The 13,794-nt window shown below is 38.4% G+C and overlaps 1 protein-coding gene across 1 annotated transcript in view; it reads right to left on the bottom strand.

Moving 5' to 3' along the window:
• Window positions 1-4,976: 4,976 nt before the first annotated feature.
• Window positions 4,977-13,794, bottom strand: part of Tph2 (tryptophan hydroxylase 2) — a 113,472-nt gene continuing 104,654 nt past the window's right edge. The window contains exons 10-11 of the mRNA XM_004845027.3: window positions 8,581-8,714; window positions 4,977-8,458 (exon numbers count right to left, since the gene is read on the bottom strand). Of these exons, the coding sequence (XP_004845084.1) occupies window positions 8,284-8,458; window positions 8,581-8,714 (309 nt within the window). The 3' untranslated portion in view covers window positions 4,977-8,283. The remainder of the gene's footprint in view (window positions 8,459-8,580; window positions 8,715-13,794) is intronic.

The following is a 13,794-nucleotide window of genomic DNA, read 5'->3' as shown; positions in this document are numbered from 1 at the left end:
GTTAGTGTTAGTGAATCATCATATGAAACAAATTGTTCACTTTCTGCTCAGTCCATTAGCTACAAGGATGAAAGGAATTGCTCTCCCAACACATAATATTCCAATTTCCTATTTTCACTTAGCACTTCCCCTTCCTGCTCAGCAAATAAAATACATTTATATTCTGGACTTAATTTGTTCCCTCTGACTAGGACTTTATTTTTGTCAGAGACAAGCCTAAGCAATTGCTCTTTGGGGGTTTTTTGTTTTGGTTTGGTTTGGTTTGGTTTTTTAGGTACCAAGGATCAAACTCGGGTCCTTGTGCTTGTGAGGCAGGTGGTGGAACCACTGAGCTAAATCCCTGGCCCAGCAAGTGCTCTTTGAAATGGAGCCTTAGGAACACAGTACCTCTGACATGGATGGCATTGGCTGGGCCTTCCTTTTAATAGTTAATCTGGTAACTAGAACATAATGCCTAACAACCACTCAGCCCTCTGTTTTCAGTTTTACACAATAATAGAATGGATCAGAGCCAAATTGCCACAATTCAATGAAATTATACATACATATTCAGTATACAGTCATGAGCCATGTATTGAAATTTCAGTGGTCCCATAGATTATAATGGAGCCAAAAACCATCACGTAGTGGTGTTGTGGCCATCAAAATGTCATAGTGTAATACATTACTTACATGTTTTTGGTGATGCTGGCATAAACAAACCTATTATATGACTGTATGGCCAGTTATATAAAAGTATAGGGAAAAATTATGTACATTATATAATACTTGGTAACAATATTAAATGGCTCTCCTATTAACATATTTTCAATACAGCATACTTTTAATTATTTAGAGTATGATATATAGATACAGATATGTTTACATTATGCTAGCAGTAGCCCCTTACATTTGTTTGCCATGTTTCTTGATTGCATCAGGGCTCAAGTGATTGTCTCATACACTGCATCACTTTGTCCATACTTCATGATCCTTTCACAATGACAAAATTGCCTGACCCATTTCTCAAAGAGTATCTACAGTAGCCTGTGACTGAGTATATATTTAGCTTTCATATTGATAATTCTGTAAATATGAAACTGTTCATTCCCATTTTGTAGAAAGCTAAACTGAAGCTCAGAAATTGTCAACAAATCTATAGTGATCACCCAATTAGTTAGTAACTATAAAAAATAAAATGTGTACCTATGATTTCAAAGCACATGTTCTCTCTGCTGACCCTGGGAGAGAGTTTTTATTTAAAGGTTTCCAATGCTAATGAAACCCAAATCCTCCTAAGAACTACAGTGAAAAACTGGGACAGCAAAAGTCTTATCCAGTTATCTAAACTGCTTCTCAGCTTAAGTTGAATTTGCTTTGATATTTTCTTTCCATGGAACAAATCAGTGACCAACAGACTAAATCTCAAGTTGTCACCTAAAACCCAATTAAACACTTCTGCTGAGCACTTTTGCTGGCCTCATCCCACTGGAAGAAGTCTCATCATACCCAGAATCAGAGGAAAATAAACAGGTCAGACATCCCACATTTCTATGGCACAGACAACCCCAGAGGACCTCAATGGTATTTCTCCAGGAAGCTATGATTCTCAGAACCAAGAGGAAAACTGTGAAGACAACAAATCTAAAATTCTCTTTTCTCCCTTCTGTGCTTTACCCTGGTGTTAGCACATTTTTGATGCCAATGACAGCAGAAGGAAAATGAGAACAGGGGCAAAGACACCATTTATTAGTACACAGACCTGAAAAGTCCAAAGATTTGTCTAGCTACAAGTGTGGCTAAATCTGTGGACTTGACGGATCATTAAGACATCATCTCTATCTTCTGCTCTTGATCCTAGATTCTCTATATGATGACCTGTGTAAGATCCAGACTCACATTTCACCAACTTAATCACAGAAGAAAACAGCATACTTCCTTCTCAACAATTCCAGAAAAGTCCAGGATTTCACCTTAATTAGAGCATGGCCCACCCTAGAACTTATCAGTAGGCAAGGGGACGTATTATCACTTTGACCAAGTGTTGGCCATAAGCCCAGCCCCATGGTATGGACTAAGTTGGAGTGTGACTCACATAAGAAAAGATAGGGGTGCATGGACAAAGCAGGTATGGATGGTGAATAAAAAAGGCTAGTGATTATATGAGCGACTGGTACCCTAAAAGACATATTTCTAGCATAGAAAAATAGTCTCTATCCAGGATAGAAGTCTGTAGTAGCAATGGGGATTTTTTTCCTCTGTTTCCAGGAAGAAGCTCAAGAGGCCAACTCAGTCTGGCAATTAGCTGTCTGCTGATCACCAATTCAGATGTCCTGGAGTGGGCCGTGCTGATGATCTGTACTAGCAGTAATCATCTGGCTGGGTGAATCAAATTATACTTTCCAATGCCACTTCAAATCAGGATTGCTATGTCTGCACTCATTTTCAGGATAAGTGTTACCATGCAAGTTATTTTCTTTGATATTGACTATACGTGGGCAAGGGAGGAATTTAGGCTTCTTTTATGTTCTGCTCAACAGGAAAGACCAAAAAGTTTTAGAGATTTGTGAGGAAACTAATTAGGATCCATTCCGTTTTAATGGCCAGGCTTTTACACTGAAATGGATAGGAGAACATGTTCTGCCCTTGCAAGGTAGAGATTTTTTTCTTCCAAGTAGCTATCTGATTTGGGAACCTCATTCTTTCATAATGCCATCTGTAGTGATCAATCGGATGTAATGATCAAAAGGAAGTTTGCCTCAATCAATCCTGATAAACAAATAACTGCTACAGTGCCAAACCTAATGTGTTCTTCACTTCAAATTCACTTGCCAATAATTGGCCTCATTAACATCTGTGAAGTTAGCTATTCACTAAAATTGGGCAAGCTGTACATTAGATGTGTTCAGTGGTTTGCAAACCTTTGGGAATAATAGAACTATTGAATCAGCATTTTGCTACTTTCATGAAATGAACAAGCTAAAAAGTAAGGCAACTGCAAGAGATCTACAAGGAATGAAGGGGAGACCAGGAGGTTTCTATCATTTTCTTGTCATTAATGTTATCTTCCTTGAACTAAATATAAAGTGAGGGCTAGGTTTGCACCTTTTTTAATGATTTGATTTTGACAGAAAGTGATCCTGATTTCTTTGTGCCATCTAGTTTTCAAATTATCCAGCCCACATCTGTCATATGGTTTTATTGTTCAATTATAAAAAAACTGTATCCAGACTAGATTATGAGAATGCTGTTCGCAGGCACCATAACAACAGATGCCCTCGGGTTAAACATCAGGCTCACTACAATCTTACCAAAGAAGGGAATATACTTCCAGCTGTTGCACCAGACCCATCCTTCTTGGAGAGAGAAAGAAATCACAGCAAGGTAGCTTTTTCTAGGATATCAGAAATATGCATTTGGGGAGATGGGAAGTGATGAGAAGACTGGAAATAGACTGGATTCCCTTACATTCACGTGGCCTATTCCTGCAGAAATGGCACAGTGGACAGTGAATAAAACTATTTAATTTGTCTGGAGGTGAGGGAGAATTTTTTTGTCCTGAATTACCCGATATGTCAGCACTACCAACATTCACCAATAATGTCCCATTTCTACTTCATTTTTGCTCCTGTCATCAATATCTGTGAATCATGAGGAAAACAAATTATATTTGCTTTCCAGTCTAACTTTTCCTCCTTAAGAGCTACCTAGGTAAAGTTTAACATGATGCTGTTTGTCAAAGAACCTTTAAATATTTGCAAAAGACACAGGATTGCATGGGATGACTGCTTTTCCAGCCAAATGAGACTCAACCCATCTCCTGGTTATTCTAGTTTCCTTTAGTCTTTCATCACATGGTTCATATCCATCCACTTAAGTTTATAACTTATTAAATTACAATAATTTTAATAACATCCACCATGATTCAACAAGATGCTAACTTTGCAGATCTCTAATTCTGCAATGGCCGCCTAATTAGTTTTACTGCTTGGATTCTTATCCTCATTCCCAGCACCACCGCCCCACCTCCCTTACAATGCATTCTCACACAGTAGCCTCAGTAAGCTCTTAAAACTGTAAATCAGGTTTTGTCACTGCCTGCCTTTGAGACCTCCTGTGGCTATCCACTGCATTTGGAGCAAACTTGGCCCCTTACGGGATCTGTATCATCTCACCTTGCTTCCCATGCTGCCTGTGTATCATTCCACTCCAGCCCACTAGTAGTCTATATCTTCCTGAGATACATCACATTTATCTGCTTTAGGGCCTTTTTGGTCTTGCTGTCACCTTTTCCAGGAATACTCTTCCCTCAGCCCTCTTCATGCCTGGCTTCTTCCCATCCCATGGTTCTTGATCAAATACCATCTACTAAGAAAAGCCTTCTGAGCCACTTTAATTCACTCTATTACTCTTTATCAAGCCATCCTAATTATTTTCTTCCTAAAACTTGTCATCATTCCAAATAATGTGAGTTTTCCTTTTGGCTCATATCTCCTCCACTAGAATGCAAATATGCAAATTCAAGGTGGGCACAAACTTCCTGTCTTGCCACCTCTACACCCTCAAGGTCTAGAACAGTGCCTGATAAGGTTCAAAACTGAATAAATGCTTTGAGGTCCCAATCACATGATAAAGAATCACTATTTCATGTTCTGGAACTACTTTACTTTGAAATATGCAAAGCTAATATCAGAAGCACCAGTTCCCATGTTAATTCCCTTGACTCTTCACAAAATATGGGAATCTGTATAAGAATCATTTCCCAAAATAAGAGAACTCTGAAAATTAAAGAAAAAAATTAAAAACAAAACTCAGACACACCAGAAAACTCCAGGCTCCTTTCTTTTTCATTATAAATAAGACAAGGTTCATGAGAATAAGCATCAGTGCTTGATTCTTCAGAAGTTGAAAATTAGATCAAATGAATTGGAGGACAACTACATCTAGTGTTAATGTTTTCCTCCTCGAATGAAGAAAATGAGATGATGTGAGCCATGACTCTATTTGAAAATGAAACTTTGTATTTCTATTTATTTCCACTTTAAAGCACATTGTTTCTCATTTTAGACTTTTCATGTTGGTAAATGTTGTAATATTTTACAATCATTAGGCTCAGGCCCATTTACTATGTGCAAGCAAGACAAACACAGATATACTGCCTTTATTGAGTATAATTTCTAATTACACAGTAAATAAATGAGACTAAGAAAGAAACTCAAGTCTGATGACCCCTACCGATAATGTGTTAAAAGGTAAACTTAAGTCAAAGTTCTCCACTCTTAAAAGGTATAATTTATGAACTATTATGCTTTTATTATGTCAATCTAGTCATTCAAGAATAGACTAGATACCTGACCCTAACCTGAACACACAAAAAAGGCTTCAAATATGAAGCTGGACTAATCAAATTTTGTCCGTGTTTTGCAAAGCATGATGTATAAGAAACTTATGATTAGCTGATTATAGAAGTCAGCAGCAAAGCCAAAATAAAGTAACAACTCACAGTGAGATGACAGTGAGAAAATGTCTTTAAACTTACAATTGCCCCTGAATCCAGTTAATTTAGCTTTAAGTCATGAGGCGTAATTGAGACAAATGATGACACTGAGCAGGTATCAGTTATGACAGGAAGCTGACTGTGATCATTTTGTTGCACTATTTCCATTGGAGGACTTTTTCTGCCAACTCTTTTCCTATGATGGCTATTAAATTTTATAGGATTTTTCCCACCATTAGCTGTAATGGCATTTGCATGTTAAATGCTCACAACAAATGAAAACCACAATTCTGTTGTTTCACAGGGTGGAAACCACAGTTACTGCTGTTCTGAATGGAGAACAGATCTAAAAAGAATCAAGTAATTCCTCTTCATTATATGATACCTATATAAGCTCTGTGGGAAAGCCCATTTACTTTGCAGCTCTTCTATTTTTGAAACAAGGCAGATTTTTTTTTTTGCACATGTAAGAAACCTGAAGATTTCATAATAAGCCAAACATAGGACGCTTCAAATGTTATTTTTGTCTAGGAGATTTGTTTACAATTAAATATAATTCTCCCTCAAGTATATTTACCTAGGAAGTTATCCTTTCATGGAGCTAAAAGGGAAAAAAGCTCAGTGGCTACTTTTGATTGTTCTAGTAAATGAAAAGAAAAAAAAAAAAACTCTTAAGGACATACATCAAAAGTAACATTAAATCATGGAAACTACAGAGAAGACATATATTGGATATTTCTTAACCAATTTTATTCTCCAAGAAAATTCAGCATCTTGCTCTGAAAATTTGAAGATTTATTATTCTAGATTATTGGTCTGAATTATTATTTGTAAGTAAATATTCAATGTCCTATAGATCTAGCAAAGCAAGATATAAGAAACTATTTGTAGTTCTCCAAAACTATTAAAATGTGCAACTGCTTGATCATTCTAAATCTTTTTAATTTGGTTTGGCTTGCTCACTATTTCTCTATCACTGGTAATTTTCCAAGGTACAATCCCCTTCACCTAGACTAGCATTTATGTTTCAGGACACTCACACTATCCATGAAATGCCTTTTCAAGAGCTTAGTTGTTCTGAGAATGTTTCAGAAATCAAAGAGTCTCTGTGTATAGTTAAGATAACCAACTTCCAAACCTCTGAACCTTCATTTTAACTTGACCTCTTCCTCATGTGTATTTGAACTCTTTCTCTTGTTTCTCCCGCATATATTTAGACCAAAGATCTCTGACCCATAATGGGCCCCCATGCAAGAGTATAAATAGTTTGAAATTATATGTAATTTCCTATTAAATGAATTTTCTTGGAATTTGCTCAAGTAGATACTTTGGAATTGCTAACTTAAAAGTTAGTTTGTCATCTTTTTATTCTTTACTTCTTGTCTACCTCTTCCTCCCATCCAATACCTTGTACTACCTACCAAAAACAGAATCAGGAACAGAAGCTGTGTTTGGTGAGGCACGCAGAAGATGAAATTTGTTCATTCATTCAGCAATTTCATGTGCACTCACCTAGATACCCAATTTTTACCTCTTATGGCAAGGACCACCAGAAATTTGTAGTATATAACAAATGATTGCCCCAAGTTACCCAAATGTGATGTTGTTTGTTTTTTGGTAGCAGGGATCAAACTGAGGACCTTGCACTTGGCAGGCAGTTGCTGTGCCACTGAGCTACATCCCCCACCCAGTTGCCCAAATTTGAGAAAGTGGATAACCTCCCAAAACTCTGGTCTGGTTTAGGGCTGTAGGGGAAAACAACATACGTACTGTTGGCAGCCCTAGATCACATACCAGTTCTTGTTTAGTGACAAACATTAGTTTTGACAGGCATGAATTTCCTTTCACTTACTACACGTACACACTTACAGGCACCAAATGGAGCTTCTCAGCAATCCAAAATGAAAATACGATGGGCTATGGATGTTGGCACACAACTAACTGTGCTACTTTGGAGAAATCACTGGACTTCTCCATGACTCAATTTCCACACCTTTTTGGAATCAAAGATTATCACTGTAGCCCTATGACTTTATTTCCCTCTAACCAAAGAAATGGGTCAAACACCTGAGATTATAATTCACTTTATTCCAGCATTAAACTCATAGTAACAAGACTTATTCCCCACTGTTTAGTCTTTCCTAATACTCTTACAACAAATACTATCTTCCAAAGTACTTCAGGAAGCTTGTCACAACTTGGTTTTTACAAGGTCAATGCAACCTACATATCCCGTTTGTAAAATGTCCTCTTCTCTTGCACTGTATAACTATTCAACCTAAAAGCATTCCAAATACTGTGTCATCTCAACAATTTTTGAATTAGAATACTGAATCATTTGTTATTGTGATGGAAAGTTTCCTACAACTCCGGGTTTATCTCAAATTACGTGGTGAAAACACTGATACTACTGAAAATAGAAAGTGCTTCACTGTTGTTTTCATTTTATCTAATGAACACAGAGGGAAAGCTCAGATCCAAAGAAGAAAAGGTCATAGGCTCAAATCATTGGTGCGACTTGATACAAATTTTAAGGAAACATTTCAATTAAGAACACTAGGCAGGAATGTCAAATATACTTAGACATTTAAACATATAATCTTTCAAACAGTGAGTGGTTATCTACCATTGGGTTCCTTATGGAATTTCATACATTAACACAGTAGGTTACAAGTAGGTATAGATATGCAGAATTGCATGCTTACTAGCCAAGCCATGATACAAAAAGTTATTGGTGTTACATGACATTGACCAAATTGCTGCTAAGCCCCAAAAGATCATGCTGGTAACAACACTGGCTCCAGGAATCAAATCCCCAGATATTGGTTCATTTTGTTTAAGGCATCGCACACTGTGTTCAAATCACTGCGGAGGTCCTGCACCACATTTTCAATACTTCTGGTATCTTTCAGAATTTCAATACTCTGTGTGTAGGGATTGAAGTATACTGAGAAGGGACGGGTAATTGACTTTGCAAAGTCCCTGCAGAATAAACAGAAATAGGATACATGATCAGCCCCTATTGTCCAAGAAATAGCTAGAAGGAAGGAAATAGAGTCAGAAAAATAAAGTTATTTTCTATAGATGGATAAAAGCAAGTTTACCTCATCTTTTCTTTGGCTTCTTCAAAACTTTCTGAAACAAAGTAGGCTTCCTGGAAGGTGGTGATAAGGCATTCTTGTAAGCAGGTAGTCTTCGGGTCAAAGGCTTTTACACATGCTTTGTCAGAAAGAGCATGCTGCGAAATATACCACAAAACCTGTTAACTCCATAATGAGACTTCCAAAGTGCCATGACATCACATTTCTACAACACGTGTGATAGCCCAGTAATCCTACTGAACTGCTCAGCTACTAGTCTGCCATGAAATAGAGAACTGTTCCATGTGCTGAACAAATGGAGTGATAGGGGATTTTGTTTGTTTGTTTTGCTTTTTGATATCTGTTAACTGCCGAGGGGGAAATAAGATTATGGTGTTATTTTATTTATTATCAGCCAAATTCATACTGAAGGGCAATTCAGAGTTATACCCCAACAGAAATGGAATTTTAAGTTTCTGCCTAAGAATAGAAGCAGGGACTGCATAAATATGTTCCTAAATTTATTGCTATAAGCAATGCACTGAAATTTCATTTAAATGGCAGAAGTAATAATTACCTGCGTAGAGAGGTAATTGGGACTCTCACTGAACTATTTGTGGACTCATTGCAAGACGTTTTGAGGCCAGGCACTGTGTATCAACGGAGTGTGGAGTGGGCATGTATATTTGAGGATACTTGCAAAGCATTCATTTACCTTCCACCAAGTACAGCAAAGCAATATACAGTGGATAAATATTGCCAGTTGAGAGGAAAAAAAAGAGCAAATATTAATAGTTATACCCAAGTCAGGTAAGAGAAAAACAGGGAAACTGGTGTAATTACTCTCTGAACCATCATTAACTCTGTTCAGTTCACTATATGACTGACACTAAGAACAACAAGGAACATGAACGACTATATCCTCAAGATAAATTCACTGATGTTAAAAGTTAGTTCTCATCTCCTGCCACATGCTACCAGCCTATGTGTATACCCTAGATACCTGGATCTAAAACACAGCATACATAAGAATCACCAAGAAATTTATAAAAAGGCAAAAATCCAGGCCTCGATTTTATTTGGTAGGTCTACATAAAAGCCATGGATCTGCGTTTTTAAAGGCACTCACTGTGCCTCTGACAGTGGCTATGAACTATATTTTTTATGAACTATATTTTGAGAAATATTCCTCTGTATTCTGTTCTGAATTTAAGGGATATATTAGTTGGGAGAAAGAAAAAAGGTAGCAGAATCTGTCTTGAGCTAAGAGTTAGGAAACTGACACTGCTGCTACTGTCCAACAGGTTAACCCTGGCAAATTATTTCCCCTCTGGGGCCTCCACTCCCTTGACTGTAAACTAGAGGTTTGGACTGGATAACTCTAGACACTAATTCAGCCACTGGATTACACCCAAAACACTTTTCTACTCACTCAATCTCTAACAGCTAGTATACCCTGGAAATTTTTCTGAAAACACTTTCCTGATCAATATTCTTGGTACATTCCCACAACAATTTCAAAATGCATGGAATGATTTACAGCCCTGTGTGAAGAAGGGTCTGTTTGAAAATGCATTTGAGAACCAAAGACTGATGTGTAAGAGAAGGGGCACATGGCTCCACCCTGTGTGTGCTGTGCTTTCCTACCAACTTTCGTTGTCCAGATCGGTGCATATATGGATCACAGAATACTAAGGGCCTCTCAGAGAGAAAACTCATTTTTTTTTTCAGAGAACAGCTTCATTATAAACCAGAAGGTCACTACACCTGCAAATGCATTTGTGCTAGTTTCAATGCAATACAGCAAGCATCAAGGGATTTTGGTTCTGCATGACCAATAATTCTGTCTATATTTTAAAAACAACTTCACAGTTTCAAAAAAACAAAATATCTTCTGATGGGAAGTATTGCTCCTCTGCAAAGCACTGGCATCCTGCAAAGCATTCTACTGGCTCATTGTAGTTTTCAGGATTAGAAGTTGCTTTCTTTGCAGCCATACGTGTGGTTACTTTTAACCATAGTGTGTTCCTCTAATTGCCCATTCATTCATCGGTGCACATGGAAGAAAGGACACTGGCTAACTCAGTGCCCTCAATCTTTCTACTCTCTCAGCCTTGCTTTCAGGAGTGGAGTTGCAGCAAAGCCGCTTGTAAGAACATTTAAGCCATGGCTCCCCTGGGATATCCTTACTGAGCCAAAGACTTCACCAAGTCAAGGTCACACAGAGAAAAGAGGTGAAACTCATCTCCATGGGTCTCCAGTGTTTCTACAGGACATTAGCAGCCTCAGAGTCATTACCCGATGTCTCTGGAATGTGTGTGTACAATTACAGAAACTGAAATCATCATGTGACAATCCCACAGGAAATTCAAATGAATACATGTAGTCATTTAGCAAGCAAAGGGGATTAGAGTAGACCAATAAAAGGCCCAGAGGGCACAGTCTTCAAGACTTCAAGAAAAATCTCTGGCTTCACAGAATATACTTTGAGACAAGCATCATTAGGTTAACAGAAATCACATTTATCTAATGTACTATCTAGGAAAAACTGGAAGTTGATTGTTTAAACCCCTCAAGTAGGAAGCTTATCATCAGGAGCCTGTTGCATCATATGCTGATTACCTGCTGGGGGCTTCTCCACCCACAGAGTATGGGACCAGTGCTACTCCTTGTCTGTTAATGAGATCAGGTTACTAATGGTACCCATAGACCAGCCTGGAGAACAAGAGCCTAGGGTTGAGGGAGGAGGCATTAAATGAGACCAACAAACAGGTGGTGCCTATACCTATAAATGGTCTCTTTTACCTGGTAATGAGCTGGCTTGGGTGATGACTACTAGGAATGTCCCACAAGGTCTCCTGTCTCTTATTCCACCACATGGCCCATGGGGTATGAAATAGCATCCATATCTCTCACGTCTCCAAAGCCCAATAAAGAAAGCCTACATTTTTGCTTCTCAACTCCTCTCCATGTGTCTCCATGAGCCACCTCAGTTCGGGGATCTCCTCTAGGTCCAGAGTGAATTCTCTGTAAACACTGAGCCAAACTACTTTACATCCCTGGAGGACTCTCATGAATTCTCCCTGAAATGTTAACCATGTGAAATCCTAAAGTCTGCAAGAAGTACTCCAACTTCTAGCAGAGAAGTTTTATAATACTGCAGAATCTGCTTGGCAGTCTCTTACTCTTGAGCCATTTCCAAAGTACAAGAATGCCTGAGATCCACCATCTCCTCTCTGAACACTCTAGCTTGGGTTTACCCATAAAGACAAGGGCACAGGGCTGGAACCAGGAAACCTGAGCCAGGAAATGCTGCTGTCCCAGAGGCCAGATATATGACATCAAATGAGTGAAACTACCTCAGATTGGGCTGCAGTTTCTTCTTTGATAAACTTAAAATATTGATCTACATGAATTCTAAGGCTTTTTTTGCAATGCAATAGTAATAAAGTGTGTAAATACCCAGCACTGATACCACCACCCTTCACTCCATGTCAACCAGGATAAACTGACTGTAGCACCTTTGCCCCTGGTCCTGAGGTTGGTCTTTGCTGTCCTTCCTGACACAGAGGGACATTACAAATGGACTGGCTTTAGTGAACAAGTTAAAACTTATGTGCCATTCCAGCCTTTTAAATATAAAGATCTCTTTTCAGCATCAAAAATTTCCCAGAGCCCAACTGTTAGTAGATAAGACTATGAGGTGATCAAGAGTACAGGTCTTTAAGATAAAGAAACTAAGTTCAAATCTGGCTCCAGCTCTTCCTCACTATGTGACTTCAGGCCAGTTGCTTGACTTCTACAAGTCTATCTTAGTATTCACCTGGAAAATGGGGAAACTAATGTTATCTATAACCCAGGACTGTAGTCAGAATTAAATTAAAATGTATGTCAAGTGGCTGGCATGGGAAGTACTCAACATATTTAGTTCTCCTTGCTTATTCAGTTCAGAGAAGAAGCTTAGTGTACCGTGTCCAGCCACATATTTTACCAAGTATGCAGGCCTTCTCTCACAGGAGTCTCAACCCTTGGAGGAAGCCCCAGCTATGGGGTTTCCAGGTACCAGACTGCAACAGCACCCATCCTGGCTCATCAGCTTGAAATCCCCTTGCCTCCTAGACACCTGCCTTTTCAAGGACACAGAGTTATTATCTCAACTTTTCTGGATGTAAACCCTGTGATCCTCACAGGGACTGGTTAAACTTGGAAAGGAAAACTGAAGTGTGAAGTCAGGTTTCTGAGTAGTTTGGGCCCTAGATTCCAAATAAGAATTTGCAAACACTCCTGCACTCACACCACAATCATCTTTTCCCACATCAGAATAACAACTTTATGCATCTGTATTTGTGCTCATGCATTACGTATGTATGTATGTAATGCTCTCTCACATGCTCAGCCATGTTTAACATCAATATTCCTATTGCCAAATTGGGCAGTGAAGCATCACACTTATTTTTCAATCAGTGATGCCAAGTTTTGACCAGTTTGAATAAGCTGCATGGCGAGAGAACATCCCTCTTCAAGAAATCCCTTTTATAGCCTGAAGATGGTTTCCAGCTCCCAGTCCTCCAGCACTTGGTCTGTCATTACTAACAGTGCTAGCTTTGTGAAAAGGAAGGGAAAGAGAGAGGCATAAGCCACCTGAGCAAATGTGTGGGAGCTCAGAAGCAAATCATCCTAACTCTAGCAACACTGCTGACCTACTAGATGACCTCAGAGAAACTGCAAGCCTCTTGAGGCTCTTCTCTGCTACCGGGCAGTAATTCTGATCACCTCCCAGTATCACTGGAAGTGGCAGTAAATACAAATGACTGTAATAAATAGAAAGCTGTCCTGAGAATGCTTATTAGTAGCTCTATAAGGGCAGTACAATAAATTCACCGTGCAAAGACATCTTAAAACTAAAGCCAAAAAAAAATAACTAAATTTGTTTAAAGCACCAGCCTTGTCAAAAACTAAAAAGCAAAACATTTATATTTATATATAATATTCCAGCAACTACTGCTAAGACCACATACAGAAAAAACATCTAATCTCTACTTTGACAGAAATAAAGAACAAGACCTTGCTTTACCCAATGAAAAAAGAACTAGAAGTTCCTTTTTGCTTTTGAGTGGGATTAAAAATTTTAGACTGATAATTCATTGATTACCAATTTTCTTTACTATCATGAGAACAAATTTCACTGTTGTTTCCCCAAAAGAACTGGGTTCAAAACAGATCCATAGAAATCCCTTT

This window comes from Heterocephalus glaber, unplaced genomic scaffold, assembly GCF_053883595.1.
Source record: "Heterocephalus glaber isolate CG9 unplaced genomic scaffold, H.glaber_assembly_v1.0 deba00001571, whole genome shotgun sequence".
Lineage (NCBI taxonomy): Eukaryota > Metazoa > Chordata > Mammalia > Rodentia > Bathyergidae > Heterocephalus > Heterocephalus glaber.
This window is presented reverse-complemented; position numbering and strand designations above follow the sequence as displayed.